Source organism: Eubalaena glacialis, chromosome 5 (genome assembly GCF_028564815.1).
Source record: "Eubalaena glacialis isolate mEubGla1 chromosome 5, mEubGla1.1.hap2.+ XY, whole genome shotgun sequence".
NCBI classification, from domain to species: Eukaryota; Metazoa; Chordata; class Mammalia; order Artiodactyla; family Balaenidae; genus Eubalaena; species Eubalaena glacialis.
Window position 1 is genome coordinate 53445763 of NC_083720.1, and position 24428 is coordinate 53470190.

General features: G+C 36.7%; 1 protein-coding gene across 3 annotated transcripts in view; it reads left to right on the forward strand.

Moving 5' to 3' along the window:
- Window positions 1-24428, forward strand: part of LOC133092637 (recombining binding protein suppressor of hairless) — a 118922-nt gene that overhangs the window by 89131 nt on the left and 5363 nt on the right. For all 3 annotated transcript variants that reach the window (XM_061192144.1, XM_061192146.1, XM_061192145.1), the window contains exons 3-8: window positions 1817-1912; window positions 8843-9008; window positions 13249-13423; window positions 17174-17311; window positions 17467-17579; window positions 23689-23829. In XM_061192144.1, coding sequence (XP_061048127.1) covers window positions 1817-1912; window positions 8843-9008; window positions 13249-13423; window positions 17174-17311; window positions 17467-17579; window positions 23689-23829 — 829 coding nt within the window. The remainder of the gene's footprint in view (window positions 1-1816; window positions 1913-8842; window positions 9009-13248; window positions 13424-17173; window positions 17312-17466; window positions 17580-23688; window positions 23830-24428) is intronic.

A 24428-nucleotide genomic window follows, 5' to 3' on the forward strand; every position in this document is an offset into this window, starting at 1 on the left:
AATTAGCTTAAACTTTTATACTTAGTATTTAAGTTTACAAATGTCAGATTTTCAAGGGATTTGATAGGCTTTTCACAATTTGACTCTACCCAACTTCTCAATTTTATTCACTGCCATGGCTCACTTTAGAATTTTAGAGAATTTGTTTCAGTTTCCTGACTACCATTTATTAATTGCAAGACATTCAGCATGGTCTTAACAATACTTACCTTTTGGATTATGAGGATTAAATGAAATAATGCATTTATTCAGGGCCTGGCACATAGTAAACACTGAAGAAATCTTAGCTACTGTTGTTTTCTGTGGCTGGTTTACTCCTCAGCCTGAATCTCTTACTGTACCCAAATTTGCAGGGTCATTCCTGCTCGTCCATACTTCTCTCCCTGGCCCTGGAATGCCTTACTCTTTCTTCCTCCCACTTACTGTGACTATTCCTTTTCCTTCAGAAGTTAGCTCTACTAAGAAAATTTTCCTAGGAGTGGTCCTTTATCACCTCTCCCCTCCTTTACATAGGCACTCCCTATTGGAGCTCTTTGGTCATACCTCTATTTGGAACATGAATCTCATTACAATTTGTTTTCCAAACATTTTTTGCTGTCTTTACTGGACTTTGAGCTTTGTTTCAGTGGTAAGGAATAATTCGCAATCTGTTGGATTGCAGTGTTACCATTCCTGCCTTGAGCCAAAATGTTTTCAGTCAGTAAACATAAACGCTGTCATCTCATTTAATCCCCACAACCACTCTATGTTATGTCAGCATTATTGTTATTATCAGATACAGAAACCCGAAGCTAGATGAGGTTAAGAGATTTGCTCCAGGCCACTTAGTTTCAAAGTGCCAGAAGTCTAGAATTCTCCACGTTTAATAACTTACTACTATTCTATAGCTATCCCCTTATACATTTGTCTTTTACTTATAAGTAAAAATAGCATTCAGTTTATTAAAAGTGTTTCTTGATGATTGCCTTTGAAGCACTTTTGCTTTATTTTGTAATGTGTTAAACATCTCAAGGACTGGGATTCTGCTGATTCAGAAATGTGAAGTTTGATCTGTGTAGACCTTGTATTCTTTATACTCTTATATTGCTTAGCAAAATAATTGGGTGAATAAATATTTTTAAGACATTGAATTTTTTATACAACATTTGCATAATAAATAGATGGAGTATTTTGTGCTTGAAATAATTAACATTGTATTTTTTCCAAAATTTAATTGTTTTTCACTAATTTGCATTAGCTTTTATTAACTTTATGTGTTTAGTAACATCCTTGAGAGTAATTATGTATCTGTATATAAATGGTAGCCCTTTCTTAGTCCTTTTGTAGGGTTGTTACTTTAAGAACATGTAATAATAAATTTGTATGACCTAAGGATTTCTTATGGCTTTGTATTCAGTAAAAAATACTCATTCTAATAGCTGGAGGAGAGGGGCTAGTGGTGGTAGGGAATCAGATTATTAAATACAAAAGTATTGCATGTCATTAATTTTATAAAGGGTTTAAAGCCTAATTAGCAGTGTACATAGTGATTCTAGTTATTCTCTAAGTTGTAATTGTGGTTTAATTGAGTTATATCATAAATTCCAAGAGTGAGGGACAGCTTCTTTCAAAGAACAAAGAATAGAGTTGAAGATGAGCAGTATATATTTCCCCATTGTATAATATCCTTTAAATTTAGTTCATGGGTTTGTTTTGCTTTATTGTTTTCATTTTTGGAGTTGCTTGTTTGAAACATATTCTTAAGTATTCTCATTACAGAGCATAGTAATACTCTAAATCTTACCCCTGTAATGGTGATATTTATATTTTATTTTAGGGAAGCTATGCGAAATTATTTAAAAGAACGAGGGGATCAAACAGTACTTATTCTTCATGCAAAAGTTGCACAGAAGTCATATGGAAATGAAAAAAGGTAAGATTATTGTTTTTCTGGTAGATAGTTAATTAATGGCTAATAATAGCTATCATGAATTTGCAAGTGATGTATTAATATACAAGTAAGAGGATGGTTTCTATTGGGTTAATTTGCAAGTACGAAATGAAAAGTACGGGATTTGTCTCTATTTAAGAGGGAGAAACAAAGTAAATTGTGGCTTATTTAGTAAAGATCCTCTGGTTAAATCTGTGATTTCACAAAATGAAATAATCCATAGTTTTTATTTGGGGCTGCATGGTGTTCCCTGAGTATTTCTGTGATACATTAGCTCATTCAAAAAGTAGCTTTCCTTTCGGTGGAAAATGTAGTTTTATAAAGAAATGTGACCCCAAAAGTACCATTTTAAAAAGAAAAAGGCTTAAACAAACCCCCAAATTGAATTATGGAGTGATTGTGAAGAAAAGTACTCCCAGCCCTCTCCACCCTGACCCTGTGCCTATTCAGGTTAAAAAAAACCAGCGAAGCTGAGCTGGTACTCATACCACATGAATGAGGCACTACAGAAATGACCTATAAATCAGATTAGCCAAAATTAAATTATAACAGGGATTTTAATATTTAGTGTTTGTCTTAGTATCTTTTAAATTTCAGCATTTTTGGTATATAATTGTGGATTTTTGTTATTTGTTTTTTCACCTGGTTCCTGGAATTTTCTTGTTAATAGTTTCTCAAGTCTTTGTCTTTCAGACAGCATTTTTGTGTTAAGCATTTTGTGGACAAAGGCTGCTTATGGGGGAAGATGAAAGATTTTTTTGGATTGGCTAGAAAGGCACCAAAACTGAATTGGGAGAAGGAATGAAAACTCAGGTTTGGGTGTTGGATTGAAAGGAATGAGCGGAATCTTAGAGTTTGTGAGATAAAGGAGATCTTAGCATATGCATAAGAGAAGGGAAAGGTAGTATATTAATTTACAGGCTGGACGAATTTTAAATAGTCTCTTTCTCAAAGTCCTCTAAATCTGAGCTGAAAAAAAGGTGAAACTATTTAGTTGATAATGTTATCCTCAAAGAGGATGAACAGCTGAAAACAGCATTTAGGACTCAATACTGCCAAGTGTTCTTTTTTAGTTATTCAAGTTTACTAAATTTCTGATTACTTTACTAATGAAACTTAAATCATCTGATTTAGAGTTAAATATGTGAAGAAGTTGGTACCTACAGTTTGGGACATAGAAACCAAATCGAGATAGTGATCCCTTTTGGCATGAAGTTGGTACTGGAAATTCAGGTGTTCTGCCCGCTCTTCCCCCCTCCCCCCGCCAATAATGAAATCACATGTATATAGGAGATTGTCTCCTTCCCCTGCACCAAGCAAAACAGCTTAAGTCAGTACCCTCATTACTTGAGATGGGTCTAAAGGGTCAGCCTTGTATTTCATAGTGAATCTGAAGAAGGAACAGCTTCCCTTTATCCAGTCACGAGCTAGACATTGTTCTGGAAATGCCTTACAAATGTCTTTAAATTTTAATCCTCAGAATAATCTTGTAAAGTAGGCATGCTTTAATCCCCATTCTGTGAGTGAGGAGACTAAAGATCAGAGACTTTAAATATGCCCAGATTCACTTTAGTTAGGAGTTGATAAGAGCCAGGATTGGAACTCCTGGGTCTGTAATTCCAAATTTCATATTTTTTTCATTTCCCTAATTTTCATAGCCTTGCATTTTGTGTTTGAGTGTTAATTATCTACAGCAAGGCATGAAGATGGAAAAGGCACCTGAAGAACCTAAAGATGTCTAAAAAACACAAACTTTGTAAACTTCACTTTGTCTGGGATTCTCTTTTTACCGTTAGCAGAGTGAGATTGGGCTGAATCTAATGAAGATAGGAAAACATGTTCATTGTATAAGCTGCCAACCTGGGCAGTGTTGCTCAGTTTAGTACAATTGGATTCATTTATTAACTCATTTATTCTTTATTTCTCACAACCTGTTAGGTTCCAGGTACTGTGCAAAAGCATCTTGGATGGGAATTTTAAAAGTCACTATGTCATTTAATACTTCGGTGGATAACTGAGGCCCAGTGCAGATAACAGAAGGGGAAGAGCTACTCAAAAAATTAGAGTCCAGATAAGGTTCCTGTTTGTTAGTCACTGTTAAAAATACAAAGCTATAGTGGTTTATCAAGTTTTAAAATAGGTGATTTAATGGTTAACTGTTATTATGGTTGCCCTTATTTTCAATTTCTTTCTATTATTTGGGGTATAGCCTGGTGGGTCTAAAACCCCAGTCAAAGGAAAGCTCAAAGAATCTAAGCTTCTGACTGCAAAGAATGAAAAAAAAAAAAAAGATGAAAAAGCCAGAGTAACTACTTTCCTATGTTTATTGTATTATTAAAATTTCCAGAAGAGACATGCACTAGTTTTACAATAAAGGTAAAAACCTATTAAAATTACTTGATTTTAAAAAGGTATTAGTCGTCAGGGGCTGCTAACACAGGTCAGCCTCCTGGGTGACTGGCAGGGCTTCTTACTGGAAGAGGTCTTGTCCCTTACTCCTTAGTGGAGTGCAGCGGAAAGAGGAAGATCTGCTTGCTTTCTTGCATTAGGCATGAGGTAACCTGGGGACATGACCACAGTCCTCTTGGCTTACAAAATAACTCCAGTGAATGACGCTAGAAATATTTGGGTAGGAAGTTTTATCCTAAAATTTTAAATCGTTCTCAGGATTCACTTTTGTGCCTAATGATGAGTCTTTATTTGCGTAACATATTTGGTATCCCACTTAGTATGTTAGTGGCTAGTTTTACTTTTTCATCGAATGTCTTTTCAAATTGAAAAATAAAGAAAAATTATTTTGTCTAGAGGCAAATTTCTATTAAAGATATGGAAATGCCATTAGACATATTAATATTTCTTCAACTTTGTGTTAGGGGAGGTATGAATAATCATCAAAGGGTAATGAATCTGCCAAAATAAAAAATGTAAATGATGTGTTTGGATTTTGTCTAATCTTATATATTGGGCTGAATAAAAAGGCTTCTTTGAATCTGTAAGGTATTTTCCAGACCTCATCTCAGGATTTGAGGGAAAAGTTGTTGAATCATTCTCTGAAAATAAAGACTGACTGTTGAACTAGGAAATGAATGAAATCATAAATGTGTGCATATCGCCACCAAGTGGCAAATAAAAGCATTGTTTGCCATAGTTGCTTAGATCAGAAAATAAAGGCACATTGTTTCATAAAGTGTCCTTTTATAGCAGCTGTTAAACTCCAAAAGCTAGCCACTTGGTCAAACTTTTCACTGAATGTTTGGTACATATTGACCAGCTGTCCAAATTCAAAGAATCATCGATTCACATGCCATTATAAAGGTGTATGTTAATTTTTCTTTTGTTAATTAGGTGGCATTTTTTCCTTACCCTCCTTCCTTTAATTTCCTTTCATTCGTCTGTAAATTTTTTTGTATTGATGCTTATCTTCTATTTGATTATTATATTACTACTGAAGTTTCTGGAAATGAAGATTTGATTCATTAGCTGATTTTTAGGGGGTGACAATATTGGGATGTTTAAAATATGATTTCATCATCACATGGTAGAAATAATCTTAATGTTTATATTGGACTTGCTATTTTCTTGCATCACAGCTTTCTTGAATAGTTGTAGAGTTGATATAAAGATAAGGCTAGTTCAGAGGCAGTTGAAGAATCTTCATTTTTCTTAATTTATTACGATTGGAAAGCACTTTCAATATAGAACCTGGGTCAGTGTTTTGTGGTAAAGAATTTCTTGTCAACCTGTCTGATTTTTACGCCCTGTTGGTTTCATGCCATTTTATCACAGTACTCTTGAGAAAACCAGCACTACATTTGGTACACTATAGTAAAACATAGCTTTTCGAATTTTATAGCTGATATACCAACTTACTAAGGAGGCTTAACATCTGTCAATAAAATACTAATAGTAGACAAGCTTCCAAAATTGATGCCTTCTCAACTTCCTGATAGTGTGCCAGCTAGATATTTGAATCTGTGCCATGGTAAGTATTGGGTGGTTCCCAGCATTAGAGGCCAGAAAGATCCGTGGTGCAGACTTGAACTGAGCCAACTCCTGAACTAGCCCAGCTAATCCAGGCATCCCTCCAAACTTGGAGTGACCTGGAACTGAGCCCACTGCCTCGGCTGTGACCTCTCTGTCCATGGTGACAGAGAGTATACAGGAACAAAAGCTGCTCTGATTCCTTTCTATTAGTTTAATACATATGAGAAGACCCCAGAAGATTTTCCTCCTAACTCAGCCTGATCCCTTCGACCTACTAGGTCTACTTCCCCATTACCCTGGCTTCATCTCCTGTTGTTCTCGTCTCTGCTCCAGCCACGCTGGTCTGTTGTTTCTCCGCTGTCCATTATAGTCCTTTCTACTTTGGAGCCTTTGCACTTGCTATTCCCTCTTCTGAAATGCTCTTACCCTAGATACCCATGGCTTTAGGTCATGACTTAAGGTCATCTTCTTAAATAGGCTTTCTCTGGCCACCCAGGTCTTATACATTTTTAAGTACCCCTTCCCTGCTTTATTTTTTCTCTCAGTACTTACCATCAGCTAACAGAGTATATATGTTATTTTAGTCATCTAGCTTTTTAAAATTGTCTTTCTTATTAGACTATGAGTTCCATTAGGACAAGAATTTTTGTTTGTTTTAACTACTAATATATTCCCAGTGTCTAGTACAGACTAGGGGTGTAATAAATTTTTGTGAATTATTGAAAATTAAATAAACCCAGCTCACTTCCTGTAAATTATATGTAGATTGCCTCTAAAGTAGTCTTTGGTAGAGTTGAGCAAAAAGTAGGTGCCGTATATTTTGATTCAATTCAGTCAATATTGTAGTAGGTGCTGAGGGGGAAGCAAACAAGTAGACACTACTCTACTACCTTTATTTAATTTATATTTTTATTAATTTTTATTGGAGTATAGTTGCTTTACAGTGTTGTCAGTTTCTACTGTACAGCGAAGTGAATCAGTTATACGTATACATATATCCACTCTTTCTTAGATTTCCTTCCCATTTAGGTAACCACAGGTCACTAAGTAGAGTTCCCTGTGCTACACAGTAGGTTCTCATTAGTATACATAGTAGTGTATATATGTCAACCCCAACCTTCCAATCTACTACCTTTAGGGTGGCCTGAAAGCTAAATCCAGCATGATGGTATCTGTGTGTATGTACGTACACACACATGCCTGTGTACAGTTCTTTAGTTTTTTATTTTTTTAAGTCTGTACATTGTTGGCCTAAAAAGCATAAATTATTTGCCAAATTTTAAAATTAGGAATTTCATGTAAAACTTGATTTCAGGCAGCTATTGGGAAGTTGGAGGATGTGGCCAGCAGTAGGCCTCCACGCCCATAGTTCAGCCCTGTGAGTGGGTGGGTGAGTGTATACTCACATGCTTGCTGTTCCCAATTGTTCCCTTGTCATCAGAGCCACACAGCATTGGCTGATGCTCTTGCAGTTAAGCTCTTTTTTTTTTTTTTTTTCTTACAGTGGGCTTAAAAGATTAAGAAAGAAATTTCTATGCTTATAACTATACAAAAAGTGGGAATTACCATGAGGGCTGTATGCTTCAAGAAAGAAGGGAGGGAACCTACTTCTTTGGGTAATTAAGGGATATTTCTACTTATTTATTGTACAGCTGGTCCACCCATTTATATTACTTACCTGGCTGCTATTTGAATTTACTTGGCTACTATTTGAGTAGGTATTTGAGTTTTCAGGCCCCTTGACGAGACATGACATAAATGTTTTTTAAACTTTATTTATTTATTTTTTAAATTTTTAGCTGCATTGGTTCTTTGTTGCTGCGCACGGGCTTTCCCTAGTTGCGGCGAGCGGGGGCTACTCTTCGTTGCGGTGCAAGGGCTTCTCATTGCAGATGGCTTCTCTTTGTTGTGGAGCACGGGCTCTAGGCGCACAGGCTTCGCACGGGCTCTAGGCGCACGGGCTTCGCGTGGGCTTAATTGTTCCACGGCATGTGGGATCTTCCTGGACCAGGGATCAAACCCGTGTCCCCTGCATTGGCAGGTGGATTCTTAACCACTGCGCCACTAGGGAAGTCCCGACATAAATGTTTTAAAGTATGTGTAAGTCAGTGTGTGTAATTGAGCAAAGGAATTACACCCTACATAAGGACTGGATTGATGGTCTGAACTATGTAAAATGTGGGGCCTGAGCTAGGCTTTGAAATAGATATTTTGTAATTACTAAGAGAAGATTATAAGGAAATTATTCTAGGTGGGAAGAATTTGTGAGGGCGGGTTTTTGGCAGCTAGCAAAACAAATCTCTTGGTTGTCTGTGAGTTGAAAGGATACAGTATATTGTTCTTTCAGTCATCCACATACAGCAGTTGTTCAGGATGTAAGATATATAGTAATCCAATGATCCATTTTGCTTTTAATTCTTTTACTTAGTTGTATTAGTATTTCAAAATTTTCTACTTTGGGCATTGCTCTAATTCTGTTTTCCAGGTTAATTACCAAATGAAGTTAAGAGTAATATCCATACCAAGAATGTCATTAATTAATGATACATCATTTTGCGTAGACATTAATCAGTAACTGCAGATTCTGTGGTGGTATACCAGGTTTTGTATATGTTAGAGTACTTTGGATTTGTTGAACTGCAGTAGTTCAAAACTCTAAGCTATGTGAAAAGAGATGTTCCCTGCTCTAAAAAGTATCTGGGCTAAGTGAATGCGTAGAATAGATGAATCTTACCTGAACAAATGGAGGTGGAAGTCTTGATTTCTGTGCTGTGGATATGATTATTTGCATACAAAAGACTTCACCAAAATGTTTCATTAGGAGCTAACTTTGTGCAGTTCAACATGATTTTGTATTCATGTGTTTAAGAAAAGGAAATGCTTTCTTGAATGTAATTGCATTGTGTTTTTTCCCCCTCATTGTTTCAGGTTTTTTTGCCCTCCCCCTTGTGTGTATCTTATGGGCAGTGGATGGAAGAAAAAAAAAGAACAAATGGAACGCGATGGTTGTTCTGAACAAGAGTCTCAACCATGTGCATTTATTGGAATAGGAAATAGTGACCAAGAAATGCAGCAGCTGAACTTGGAAGGAAAGGTAAAGAGAACTATGGTACCAGAATGCAGTTTTCTTACTTGTTTTTGTAGTGGTGATTTTTTTTTTCCTTTTATGGCAATTGGTAGCACTTTTTTGAATATATAAATCAGAACCAGAAATAAACTTCTCAAGTAGCTGTGGTTTAGTCATGATTCATGGAGCTTGAGCTGTTGACATCTAAAGGTGGCACACAATAAGCTTCCTCAGCTTGCTAGCAATTTTAGCAGGCTGTGAATCAGATTTCTGTTGGGCCAGTATAGGAGGCTAATTGCTCATCTGTCTGACAGGGGCATCATAGTCAAACAACAATGAAAATACATAGTTCAATAATGTTTTATTCTACTCATTTAATCTTAGTCTTATACTAGAAACAAAGTATTATGGGTTATAAACATCATAAATGTTTTACTTAGCTTCAGTGTGGAACGGAACTATGCTGTGTAGACAAGAACAGCCATGATTACCTTTACTCAGACTTTTAGGGATTTTCTTTGATTACTTTACTAGGGAATAAAATTTATGAGCTAGTTTTACTAATTGTATTTTATGGATTTAGAAAGCAGTTATTTCAGTCTGTACCTTTAGTTTTCAAAAGTAGTTCTTCACTGACTTAGCGTTAACTATTACTTTGTTTTCTCTTGATATTAAAATTTGAAAAATGGTTATTTCTGATTTCAGTGACCACATGAATGTCTTTTAAAGTACTGCATAAATAGCTGTTTTCTCATTCAGTAAGTCTTTGTTGAATGTCTTAGTGTTTGCTGTATTGTAGCCGACACTAAGGATGGGAGTTTGGAGGGCAAGGTTGAGGGTGGTGAGCTAGCGGGTTTGTACTCTCATTCAATTTTAGTCATCTTACAGATAATGAGCACTGAGAATAAGGATCCTTAATATCAGCCTCCTTCAAATTTGCGTATGTTTATGTCATTTGTATCTTTATATTTTTATCATTAAGGCTTGTCAACTATGTATTTTAAATTAGGTTTGGGATAAAACTTACTACAATAAAGGTTGTTTCATCTTAAAATAGAGCAGTGTAAAATATTTCTGAATTATGACCCTTGAGCCAAGGTAAAAGATATATTTAAGTAGTGGGTTGAACAAATAGGCCTTAGTCATGTTTCATCTACTTTTCTGTTATATAGAAAGTCTTAGTGATGTGTCTCCAAGCTGTACATCTAGACATTTGGAACTGTGAATGATAATTAGATTAGATAGGTAGTAAGAAGCCAGGGATTCTAGCTACCATTGTATATAATTGTGTTAATTGAACTTCATTGCTTGCTTTAACACTTCCAGCTTCCAGCAATTTTAAGGGAGGTAATAACAAACAAACAGCATCCCCAGTTGCTTTTCTCAGCATAATGGCTTAGTACATCTTTCTTCAACTTCTGCCATTATATCCTTTCCCCAAGCCCTAGAAATTTCAGAAGAGAATACCTGAGAGCTGGAGCATTAAATAGTGCTTAAAACACCTACTTACAGGATAGTACAGTGTTTGTATGCCAAAATTATGTGTTAATATTTAGTTATAATGAAAAATGCTATTAGAGAAGTCTATAGAGAATAAGACTGGTTGAGAGTCAGCAGAAGTCATTCCAGGCAGAAAGAACAACATAATCATATGCTGGGACCGTCAAGGTGCAGGAACAAGGTAAGTTTGGGTCCAGGTAGGCAAAGATGGACCAAGCAGTGGGATAGATGCTGAGCTTCAGAAAGAGGTACTTTGGTCCTATCTCACTTAACCTCCATTCATTTAAGGTAATATTATTTTCTTTCAACAGTCTGTTCATTGAATGGTACAATTAGTCATTATTGAAAAAGGAGGGATTTTATTTTGCATTATTGGGTGTTTGTCCTTATTTTAATCTTCATTACAACAAAGTTCTAATATATGCAGCCCTTATTTTTATGGTCATGACATTTGACTATATGTTGGTAATATTTTGGATCTGATGTTTTTAATTTGTTAACTATTCATTTCCTCAGTTTTTGTCTTTACATAGTTGGAGCTAGGTAAGCTATGCAACATGAATTACTTCCCTAATTAGCACACTTGTATTTTTATTTTAAAGAATTACATCCCCTACACCTATGTTGCTAGTATTGTTTTGTTTATATAATTCAAATTCTACAATTCAAATATTTCTATAAACTTTTGTAGCATTATATTTGGTATTTCTTTTTTACTTCAGGGCAGATTTTTTTTCTTGCCTGAAGATCTTGTCTTCAGAAAATTGTTTTTTAAGTTAAACTGTTCATTGTTTATAGACAGATTTATTATATGCCATTTTCTGTTTTAGAATTTTATTAGCTAATTTAGCCTTTTGGTATGATGAAGCGAATGTAACTTCACTTTTTATTTACTTAGTGTCTTAAAGCCGTAATACTTTTTCTGAATCAGTGACTTGTCCTTTTTTTTTTTTTCTTGTGAAATTTGAGTAGTTTGTGGTCAGTAGCTTTATAGCTTTTAAAAAATAATAAATTGTATATGAGATAGCTTTATTAGAATTTTTTTGTGGATTCAGACTACTCACTTTTGTAATTAGGGGTATATTTCCTTTCCTTCCAAGGAGATATATATGTGTTTGCTTTTTCCAAACAAAATAAAGCCCTTTGAGTGTCTGTGTTATGACCCAATTTTCTCTGCTTTTTTCCTTTCCTGTTTGCCAGTCTACCTTATCATTTATGCTAGATTTCAGTATTTTCTCTTTTCTGATATAGATCATATCCCCTAATGTTAACACTCAAATTAAGTGATCTCATCATTTTTAGGTTTTGCCATTAGAATTTAATTGCTTTCATTTAGATACACATTTTATTTTTGTTCCATGGGAGTACTCTGCTTTAGTGTATCAATACCCATTTTCCTAGACTTTGTCTTACGTTGTAGAATAATTCCATAGTTCAGGCTTTATTTGACTTTCAGAGCTTTTTAAAGTAGGGCAGGGCCATGGTTCAGCATCCCTGAGCACTTAGAGATCCTTGAGTGCAAGGCTGTTGTTTTAATTTTTCTTATTACTATTATGAGCTTTATCTTAACTTTGCCTTGTGCAGAACAAAGCCTCTCAAAGCTTTTATCACCCTTTTGAATTTATAAAAACTTAATTGAGTAAAATATTCAAGATGGCACCTAAATTTTCTTATATAACTTTGCTGTTGAGAAATGAAATAGAGTATGGCATGATTTTTGTTCTGCTATGGCATGATTTTTGTTCTGGTACTAAAATTGGCTGTGAGTAATATTTTAAAGATTAAAAACCTAGAGCCCATTAGTTATTTTCTAAATGAGTGGCATTTGCACTACTTTTTAAAGGAATGCACAGCAGAGGTAGTCAAGAAACTTGTTTAGCCTAATTTTAAAGTAGAGCAATGATTTTTAAAATATATATATATATATATTTCAGATTTTTAAATACTTAAGCTGTACTTGAGCATTATTTACCCAGTCTGGAAAAGGAGATCAATAATTTAGCCTCTTCCCTCATTCACAGGGATCAGGGGACTAGGAAAGATTTTAGAATTGTCATATATAATTAAAACAGTAGCATTTCAGAGTATCTTTGTTGTTTTACAAGTGCTGTAACTCCTTAATACTATCCTTTCAGTTACCAGAATTTAATTTCTGGTAAACTGACATAGTACTTTGCTGCGTTTGTTTTCTCTAGTACCTTTAAATTCAGTTCTTTTGGTGATGCAATAGGAATTATCCCATTGGGCAAAGTTAGCTATTTCAAAAAATATTGTTTTCCTCAGACTCATGGGTGGTTACTCTAGTGTTCGGCTATATAAGAAAAAACATTGTATGTACTATTTTGAGAAGAATCAGTGCTAAAATCTTTTACATAATTTAATTGAGTTCTGATAGCCTTCTTTATATCTTATTTGCAGAAAGACAGTCATGGAATTTTTTAACTGTAAAATTTTATTTTAAAAAATTACTGCTATAACATTGGTAATTCTGTGAAATAGATGTAGAGCTGTATAAAACAAGAAAAGACTATTTTTTAGAAGCCTTTTTGAGAGGGGAAAACAGAACACAGTGTTAGTATTTCGTAGACTTGATAAGGAAGGCTTTGTACTTTGTTTTCAGAGATCAGTACTTTCCACAGTTGGTTTTATCAGCTCTTCTTTGGAATTACTGCCTTTAAGTCTGATCAAACTTAGACGTGGCCATACTGAGTTGTAGGTACAGCTGACAGGGTTTTGGTGCTATTAAAACTTGCCTTTTCTTTCACAGAACTATTGCACGGCCAAAACATTGTATATATCTGATTCAGACAAGAGAAAGCACTTCATGCTCTCTGTAAAGATGTTCTATGGCAATAGTGATGACATTGGTGTGTTCCTCAGCAAGCGGATAAAAGTCATCTCCAAACCTTCCAAAAAGAAGCAGTCATTGAAAAATGCTGACTGTATGTATACTTGTTTTCTTTTTTGTCCTCAACTCCCAGCATGAACTAATAAGACAAATTCAACTATTTTTTAAATTAAAAATTGCTTTTCAGTAGCCAGTTCATTTTTTGCAAATATTTTTGTGGTCTTCACTTTATCTGAAAAAGTCATATTCAGTTATTACTGCTGCTTTATTGTCTTTTTCTTTAATTAAAAATGGGCAATACCTGGTGTAGGGAAGTGGTTTTTTTTTTTAAACAGAATTGGTTCATCACTGCCACCCAGAGGCATTTGGAGAAATGGGAGTTTCCTTTTGCTGTCCCAGTGACTGGAGGGAGTAATGTTCGCATTAGGGTGTCTAAACGTCCTGCAGTGCCCGAGAAGGTTCCCATTCCACAAAGAACTGATTCGCTTAGAATATCAAAAGCACCCCTTTGAGAAACACTGTTACATCAAATGGGCTTTGGAAGGCTGTCCTGAGAACCTGAACAAAAATTTTAACGTAGTTGCACTGGCAGAGACTGCTGCCTCATCAACACATTTTTAGACTATAGCAGATAAATGCTGTTTGAATTATACACTTCAACCACTGTACCCAGTTTTCTTTATTTTAACTTTCTATTATGAAAACTTTCAAACTTACATAAAAGGGAGAAAGTAGTATAAGGTGACCACCTGGCCTCAACAGGTTTTACCAATTCTGTTTTATCATCTCTATCACCACCACCCCTTCCTCCTCCAACTGCTGGAATTTTTTAATGTAAATCTCAGACATCCTATCCTTTCAACCATTTCTGCAGTAGTGACTCTCTAACAGCTAATTTTCTTTTAAACATCATTATACCCAACAACAGTTGATGGTAGTTCGTTAATGCCATCTAATGGCCAATCTGTGTGTAGATTTATCACATTGTCTCAGAAATATCTTTTTACAGTTGTAGTGTTGTTGTTGTTGTTGTTTTTTTTTTTTTTTTTTTTTAAATTTTATTTATTTATTTATTTTTGTTTATGGCTGTGTTGGGTCTTCGTTTCTGTGCGAGGGCTTTTCTCTAGTTGCGGCAAGTGGGGGCCACTCTTCATCGCGGTGCGCGGGCCTCTCACTATCGTGGCCTGTCTTGCGGAGCACAGGCTCCAGACGCGCAGGCTCAGTAATTGTGGCTCCCAGGCCTAGTTGCTCCGTGGCATGTGGGATCTTCCCAGACCAGGGCTCGAACCCGTGTCCCCTGCATTGGGAGGCAGATTCTCAACCACTGCGCCACCAGGGAAGCCCTGTTGTTGTTTTTAACAGTTGGCTTGTTCAAACTTGGATCCAAACAAGGTTCATACATTTTAATCTGTAATAGTTTCTTCTCTTTCCACCAGCCTGTTTTTCCTTCTGTGTTATTTGTTGAAACTGGGTCATTTTTCCTGTGGAATTTCCATATTCTGGATCTGGCTGATTACGTGTTCCTCTGTCTCTCATATTTTCTACAAACTGTTGGTTAAACTTTTATTTTAGAATTAGCTGATCCTATGTATGTTCATTTCTATCAGATCAGAAGTCATGTAATATCTGGTTATCCCACTTCTTGTTATATTAAGATTGGTTATAGTAATTTGAGCTGTTGTTAGTCTAATCCACCAGTTATAAAGTTCCTCAACAACCTTTAACCTAATGATTTTAGTAGCCCTTCATGATGGCTGCTTAAATCTAGTATTTCATTAAGGGCTGCAAAATGATGATTTTTCTAATTCTTTTATTCTTAACTTTTGCATTTGTTAGCTGTTTGCTTTAAGTATAGTCTATGTAGAAAAGCCAGGATAAGTTCTTACTTACTAATTTGCAGAATAACATTAGTATTCTTTGAAGGTGACCAGTGAGGTTTTAGGATTTTGGTTTATTTGCTTGTTTTTATTTTGTTTTGTTTTATTATGAACTTAATGGGATTTTATATAGTAGATGGCTTTTAGTCTGCTCAGTCATTATTATCATCATCATTTACTTTATATTATGGAAATTTTCAAACATACTAAAGTAGACAGTTGCATAATGACATGAAACCTCTTGTGTTCATCCTCTAACTTGCAGCAGTGATCTTAACTTCAAGCCAGTCTTGATTTATCTTCATCTGTAACCCTACCCCACCCACACTTTCCTCTGCCCTCATTTTAGTTTGATGCAAATCCAAGACATTATATCATCTGTAAATATTTCTGTGTATCTCTGAAAGATAGGGTCTCTTGTTTTCCAATATAATTACAATACCATGATCACATAAAAACAAACATAAAACAACTATAAAAAGAAATAATTTCTTAGAATCATTAAATACCTAGCTAGTGCTCAATTTTAAAATTATCTAAAATGTGGGGGTTTTTTTTTAGCCCTTTGGTTGAATCAAAATTCAAATAAGATCCACCAGATATTATTCTATATATTGTGTTGACATGTCCTTGAGTTTTTTTTAATCTGTGGATTTTCTCTTCATCTCTCTCTTCTTGTAGTTTATTTATTCAAGAGACTGAGTCCGTTGACCATGAGAGATTTCCACATACTGGAATTTGCTAATTGTATTTCCTTGGTGTACTTTAATGTATTTTCTGTAAATTTTAGTGTCAAAGAGGAACAGAGCTGGACACTAAAGGTGGTTAGAAACAGATTTTATTCACTACTGTTGCAGTAGGGAAAAGAGATTTCAGTAAAGAACTGAGATCAGATATCAAGGATGGGAGGATGGTTTAGCAGGATTCTTGGCAATAACTGGGCTAGGCAGGCCAATGCCAGAGCCCAAGGAAGAGTCCCGGTGGAAAAAGGGCTCAGAGGAGCCTGTCTAAAGTTTGGTCAAGGAGAGAGTCTTTGTCAGGAAATTTAGAAACTTGATCAGATTTAAGGTTGTTGTTCTTTGGTTCTTTTTTGCTGTTTGTTACTGGAGGGCAAGCCTACCTCACAGCGATGTAGTGTTCTTGCATCAGGAGGTATAATGTCATGTATTTAGGCTGTTTCCAATTCAAATGATAGGATTTTATTTAACCTCTTCAATTTTGTATTTCTACTGACTCTAAGTTACTTGATGGCAGAGAACGTATTTCATTTTCAGAGTATTTTCTTGCTTACATAGATGTGGTTGTGTTTTCAAGAAATTTCATGCAATGCTATACTTTAAGGTATTTAGAAGGAAACAAAATCTCTAAAATCACAGTGTCCAGAGGCAGTTGCCATCAGCTTTGGTAAACATCCTTCCACACCCCTCTCTATGAATGTATTCCATAGAATTAGATGTGAGCACATGGAGACACACGCTGTCACATAAAAATGTATATGTTTACCTAATGAAACCACAGTATAAAGAGTGTGCTTTCCATTCAGTGATATATCAGGGAGATATTTTCTTACCAATGCGTTTAAATACACATTATTCAAATAGGTGAATGATATTATAATTTATTTAATCAATTACCTACTGTTGGACACTTATTATTTTAAAAGTAACTTCCTTTTAAAAAACAGCACCGCATTAAACATACTGTGTAACTCTCATGTAAAAAAGATTTTTATGGACGTATTATATATCTTTAGCTTGACATTATTGATAAAGAGTTACCTTGATTTTTGGGGGGTTATCATCTGTATTTTCTTAGAGGGTTAAAAAAATTGTTAGCAGAATCCATTAATTATTAAATGATAGTAAAGCATAGTCCTGACTCACCGGGTACTGGTCCCTTCTTGCTCTCCACTGTTGCCCCGCCCCCAAACCCCACTCACATAAATAAGAGCTGTGTTTTCTTTGCAGTATGCATTGCCTCAGGAACAAAGGTGGCTCTGTTTAATCGACTTCGATCCCAGACAGTTAGTACCAGATACTTGCATGTAGAAGGAGGTAATTTCCATGCCAGTTCTCAGCAGTGGGGAGCATTTTATATTCATCTCTGTGAGTATAAAAATATGCGTTTGATTTTTTTCGTGTGAAATTGTTAAATTCTTTTTACTAATAAGACATACAGATATATTAAGTTTTGTCATTTTTATAAGCAGATTAATAAGTTCTAAAAGATGATAATTTGATCTGTTTCCATTGCACTGCAGTGGATGACGATGAATCAGAAGGAGAGGAATTCACAGTCCGCGATGGATACATCCATTATGGACAGACAGTCAAACTTGTGTGTTCAGTTACTGGCATGGCACTCCCAAGATTGGTATGGCCTTAATGACTTCATGACTGTTTCTAATAAACGTTGGTGGCCTTTTCCCTTTTTGGTTGTGTATGTGGATATGTTCAATAGAGGGCACTATAAAGTTACATTAGGATTTATTTTCTTAACTGATGTAGATACATTATTCATTCTTTGTGGTACCTGCTGCATCCCGACACAGGACCAAGTTTTCAAAAGCATAGAATTTTAAATGTCTTTAAAAATATAAGCATAATTTTTATTATTTTATTCTCCCAAAGGAAGATGGATTTAAAAATTAAATAAAATTGGTATTTCTTACTCTGGTAGAGAGGCATAGTGTTTGGGGCTTTTTGAAACTGTAAAAAACTGCTTTTCTTAGCAGAATGAAGCAAAAGCCCCTCATATACCCTTTGTCATCTTCCCCCTCGTTTTCTGAAACAGAACACAATTCAGTTATATTAAAGATGGAGGGGGTTTATGAGTAAGTTTGATTCAAGGTCAGGTTGGGGGAGGGGGTTAAGTGAATGGAAGAACTTTTAGTATTACTTTCCTGAATATGCTTTGTATCTCTTTGATGAAATATTTCCCTGGCTGATATTTTCTGGGACTATTTCAGCAGGAGCTGGGTTGATCTGTAACTATCTAAGTAAATGCATCATTTTATTGTTTTTGTTTTGTTATATTTTTCTGTGTCATGGTTGTACAAGGTGATTTTATTTCCCATTTCAACTTCATAAGCCAAAATATGTGAAACATAGTAATATAAATTTACAAAACCTTGAACCTGAGGCAAATTATAAAAAGGGGAAAGGTAGGGAAAGAAGGGTGCATAAATTAGAAAGAAAGACACACCAAAAAACAAGCTGAATCAACATTTATTCAAGTTCTTCTCTTTTCATTCATTATGTGTCACTGTAGTCCAAGGATAATGTTTATTTGCTTTGGTATTAAATGCTTGTGCTACAGAATCACTATTCAGAGGCCTGTGCCTCTGATCAGCAACAGCTTATATATGGGCCACTTAGAAGACAGACTCAAATCTTAAAATAGTGTTTTCGCTTAGTTTCATGTAAAGTACCAGTCTGCCTTGCTTGAAGGTCATCTTTTTTTTTTTTTTTTAAATAAACTTATTTATTTTATTTATTTATTTTTGGCTGTGTTGGGTCTTCGCTGCTGCGCGCGGGCTTTCTCTAGTTGCGGTGAGCGGGGGCTACTCTTTGTTGCAGTGAGCGGGCTTCTCATTGCGGTGGCTTCTCTCATTGTGGAGCACGGGCTCTAGGCGCGCGGGCTTCAGTAGTTGCGGCACATGGGCTCAGTAGTTGTGGCTCACGGGCTCTAGAGCACGGGCTCAGTAGTTGTGGCGCACGGGTTTAGTTGCTTTACAGCATGTGGGATCTTTCTGGACCAGGGATCGAACCCGTGTCCCCTGCATTGGCAGGCGGATTCCCAACCACCGCGCCACCAGGGAAGCCCCTTGAATGTCATTTTTAATTGAATATTTTCAACATTCAAAAGTATGTGGCTCTGATTATAAAAATGTTGCAATAAAAAATCTGATCCAGAGAATGCCTTAGGAAAAGTTGCAGTACCATCGTTAACAATGTACCGATAAATACCTCTTTCTAGAGATTGTGTGACTGAGGAGTTAGATTCCTCAGAGTCATAGCTAGGCTTTATATGGTCTGCACTACTTCCTGCCCTCCTTTACCTCCACTTACGTGCAGTTTTCAACAGAGGCATGTTTTTCAGAGGAGGCATTCTACAGCTTTCATGTGCTTTCAAGAAGGATGACACTGTCTTAATATCTGAACATTGCATGCTATGCTTCCTAGAATATTAGCCTTATTGGAGATCTTTGCTTGGAAAACACTCTCCCTCCAAGACCAAGTTTCAATGGGATGAGTGTCCTAGTGAGAAATCCTGTTTTTTAGGGTACTTTAAAAACAGGCACAGTCTATGTAGGTCTAGCCAACTAACAAGAGACACTGGTTAGTATTTATCCCACGTCCTCAAGGCTGTCAGATGCCCCAGAGGTTTGGGACATCTAAAATCTGTTAGATAAACTAATCAGCGACATGAATTCAGCCTGGGCATTTACCAGGTATAGTGCTAGGAATATGAATAAGATATGTTTTCTGTCCTTAAGAGCTATATCCTGTTTACCTCAGAAATACAGAAAATACTGTACCAATAACCTACAAAGCCAGCGTAGAAGAGAGAGAGCTAGTTGGAGTAACCTCTGGTGTCTTATGAATGTAGAATTCATCACACATAGCTTGTTAGAACATTCGTATTATCTGGTTTCTCAGATTTCTTTCCTATCCTTAAGAATTAGAAATGATCACAGCAAGTTTGATACCAAATAGTAGGGGACATCTCTGGTTTCTTTATTGGTGAGACTAGGTCATTCAGCAGTGTCTATGTCCAGAGAACTATTATGGGAAATAAAATTGAACCAAACATGGCCCATGTTCTCAATATGCTTATTATTACTAGGTAGTGGAGAAACAGTGGATTACAGAAATGACAGTGTCATAGGCAAATGTTGACTCTTACGTGGTAAAGTCATAGGTGAGTGCGGTAGACTTACTGTAAGCTTTAAACTTACATCATTCAAAATTCACTTATTTCCCTAAAATCCAAACATCATTAAATTTAAATACACCTTTAAGACTAGCATTGAATGGAAACATTTTGCTTGAGTTTAATTAGTCTCACAGAATATCTTAGAAGCTGTAATTGCTAAAAGTATAGTGTCTCCCTTTAAACTCAAAAATTAGTGGTGATGTGAGTAGAATGACAAATATTCTGACTAATAAACTGCAGAGCTAAAAATGTGTAAATATGAAGACTGTTGACTTTAAAAGATTGGGATTTTTAATAGTTGTGGCTTAAGTAAAGAAAAATCATCTTGGAATATGTCAGGTGTGAATCAAGTAATAAAAACCCAATAATATTGCATAATATTAATAGCACTGTTCTGAGCACTTTTACATATATTGATTCATTTAGTTCTCGCAATATTCTGTGAGTACTGTTAAGGATGTTCATTGTGGAGCAAAGTATTACAGTCCTACATGCATACGTGCATAGCCCTGAACCCATGGGCCAGGCACTGTCTAGATGCTGGAGATACATTGGTGAACAAGGTAGACTTTCTTTCCTTTTAGAGCTTACATTTTGGTTTTTGTTTAATTAATTTTATTTTATTATTTATTTTTGGCTGCATTGGGTCTTTGTTGCTACGTGTCGGCTTTCTCTAGTTCTGGCGAGCGGGGGCTACTCTTCGTGGCGGTTCGCAAGCTTCTCATTGTGGTGGCTTCTCTTGTTGCAGAGCACAGGCTCTAGGCACGTGGGCTTCAGTAGTTGTGGCATGCGGGCTCAGTAGTTGTGGCTCACGGGCTCTAGAGCACAGGCTCAGTAGTTGTGGGACACAGGCTTAGTTGCTCCGTGGCATGCGGGATCTTCCCGGACCAGGGCTCGAACCTGTGTCCCCTGCATTGGCAGGCGGATTCTTAACTACTGCGCCACCAGGGAAGCCCGGAGCTTACATTTTGGAAGGGAGGTCGACAAAAACCAGCTAAAGCAATACCCATAGAATGTATTAAAAGGTTAATGTAAGTGATAAGACATTAAAACAGGATAAAGGGATAGGGAAATGGGAGTGCTTGGAGTGGTCAGAGAAGTCTTTTTGAAGTGGGGCTATTTGAACAGAGACCAGAATGAAGTTGGGAAAGCAGAAACTGGGTGAGGAGCATTTCAGGCTGACAGAATGAGGGCAAAAAGAACTTAAGACAGGAATATGTGAGGACTAGCAAGGAAGCCATTGTAGCTAGAGCCAAGTCGGTGGGGGGGCAGAGGGGGAAGTGCCAGGAAGTGATTCTGCAAGGTTAGCCATGGGCAACATCTTGTCAAGTCCCTCTCTCTATCTACAGTACGGACTTTCTGTTATCTGTGTAAGATAGGAGGCCACTGGAGGGTTTTTTTGTGTGTTTTGTGTTTTTTTTTGTTTTTTTGGCTGCATTGGGTCTTCGTTGCTGTGCACGGGCTTTCTCTAGTTGTGGCGAGCGGGGGCTACTCTTTGTTGCGGTGCGTGGGCTTCTCATTACAGTGGCTTCTCTTGTTGCGGAGCACAGGCTCTAGGTGCATGGGCTTCAGTAGTTGCGGCACGCGGGCTCAGTAGTTGAGGCACACAGGCCCTAGAGTGCGCGGGCTTCAGTAGTTGCAGTGCGTGGGCTCAGTAGTTGTGGTGTGTGGGCTTCAGTAGTTGTGGCACATGGGCTCAGTAGTTGTGGCTCGTGGGCTCTAGAGCACAGGCTCAGTAGTTGTGGCACACGGGCTTAGTTGCTCCACAGCATGTGGCATCTTCCTGGGCCAGGGATCAAACCTGTGTCCTCTGCATTGGCAGGCGGATTCTTAACCACTGTGCCACCAGGGAAGTCCCCACTGGAGAGTTTTAAACAGGGAATGATGGCTGGTTTATGTTTGGAAGAATAATTCTGGCTGCTTTGTGGATAAGAGAGCATAGGAACATAGCTGTGGAAACAAAGAGAAAGGTGGTTGGGCTTTTGTCAAAATTCGGGCAAGAAGTTGATGATGGTACCTTAGACTAGGATGGTACTGGTAAGGTGATGAGAGGTGACCGATTTGTTTGAAGGTAGACCTAACAGAATTTGTTGACTGCTTGGGTGTAAGAGAAAGCAAGGAGTCAAGGATGACTCCACGGTTTTAGAATTGAGTGAACGTGGTGTCATTTATTGAGCTATGAGTTGAGGGAGGATCACATTTAGGAAGAAATAAAAAATTCTGTTTTTGATTAAGATTGAGATGCCTATTAATAGACATGTTCAGTGTAACTGTTGAATAGGTAGTTAAATATACACGTTGAGTGCCTGAGAAAGGCTATGGCTGGAGATACAAATTTAGGAGTTGCCAACTTCTAAATAGTATAGAAAGTATAGAGTATGGAGAGAGGAGAAGAGATCTGGGGACTCGGCTCTGGAGACTAAAGGCCGGTTAGAGCAGGTGTATCCCCGAAGGAAGAATGTGTGGGTCGGATGCCTCTGAGAAAGCTAATAAGATGAGGACAGAGAAGTGCTCATGGGACTCAACTGTCTTGAAGTCCTTAGTGGCCTCACCAAGAGCAATTTTGAGACAAAAGGCTGGAGAGATTTCAGGAATTGGGGTGGTGAGGAAGAGGAGTTTTGCTGTGAAGGAGAGCAGAGAAACAGGGTGGTGAGAGGGAAGGACAGGGATGTGTAGTCAAGGAAGGGTTTCTTCTGATTTTAGATGAGAAGTAGTTCTAACATGTTTGTATGCTGTTGGGAGTGATTTTCATAGTCCTCAAACACTTAGTGATTACCTTCCATGTGATAAGTAACATCTAAGGTTTGATAAGATTATCTTTCAGATATCCATATGTGTTTTGTGGAATATTTGGATTATAAGGTCATAGTGTGTAATGGAAAGAGTTCAGGCTGGACAGGCAGCCTGCCTTGGAATCATATTCTGGTCCTTCAGCTACTAACCAAGTGATTTTGAGGAACTTAACCTGACCTCTGAGCCTGTTTCCTAATCTGCAAAATGATAACCTCTTTTAGGTTAAAATAAAAATAACTTATAAGTATGATACTGGACTTAGGTGCCAACTAGCGCACCCATAGTGGCCTTTAGAGATAATTTCCCCTTTGATGTTGGAATATTTGTCGTTGTATAGTATTGGAAAGGTCAGGATTAACATCAGCTGGAAATTTGCTAGAATGCAGAATATCAGGCCCCGTATGTGATCTGTGGGATCAGAACAGATGTGTGTTTAACAGGAACCCCAGATGATTTGTATGGACATTAAAGTTTGGAAACCACTGATCTAGAAAACAGGTGCCAGTCTGCCCTATTTTTTTAGGAGTTCAAGGAAAAAGGTAACATCTCTACATTCTTAACATGCTTGCAATGTAAAAGTATTCTTATACCTAGCTTTATTGTTTGTAAATGCTTTTGTGTATGTAGATATGTGACAGATACCTGTGATGTATTATTATATGGCAGATTCTTTCTGTGTACTCTTGACAGTGTACGAAATGAAAACTCTCCATATGTGATGATCTTTTCTTTTTTAATTGTTGAAATACAGATAATTAGGAAAGTTGATAAGCAGACCGCATTACTGGATGCAGATGATCCTGTGTCACAGCTCCATAAATGTGCATTTTACCTTAAGGATACAGAAAGAATGTACTTGTGCCTTTCTCAAGAAAGAATAATTCAGTTTCAGGTATGTTTTTAAATTACTGGTAAAATCTAAAATGTGCAAACTATTAGGTTAGCAGCATTTAGAAACATGAAACTCTTGCTTAATGTTAATTGTATCCAAATACATGAAGCTGTGTGTTCAGATATTTATCTCAAGTTCAAGGGTCCTTAGCCCACATGTTCCTCAGATATAGCAGTCATCCTACGTCAAGGAAGAACTCAAAACTATGAAAATGTTCTAAAAGAAGCAGTTAACATCTAGTTCTGAGGAACAAAGAGCCCCTCAGATTATCCAAAAGTAGATGTTGAGTATTCAGTAAATCACCTGAAATTATGTGCAGACAACATTGTATATGATGCATGCCTATTTTGGAGGAGCGTTCATAATTCTCATCAGATTTATATTGGGGTCTTCTAAGATAGTAATGATGACACATTTCAAAAGCTAATTTTTAACTATATTTACTCAGAAGGCTTTCATGAGGACATTTATGACATGAACAGATGATTTAATAGAATAGTTATACTTTCACATGAAACTCATTTCTGAACATCTGGAGACTTTCCAGAGAGATGGCCACACACAGCCAGTCTCCTCAACCCAGCACTGATGGTCTGGCC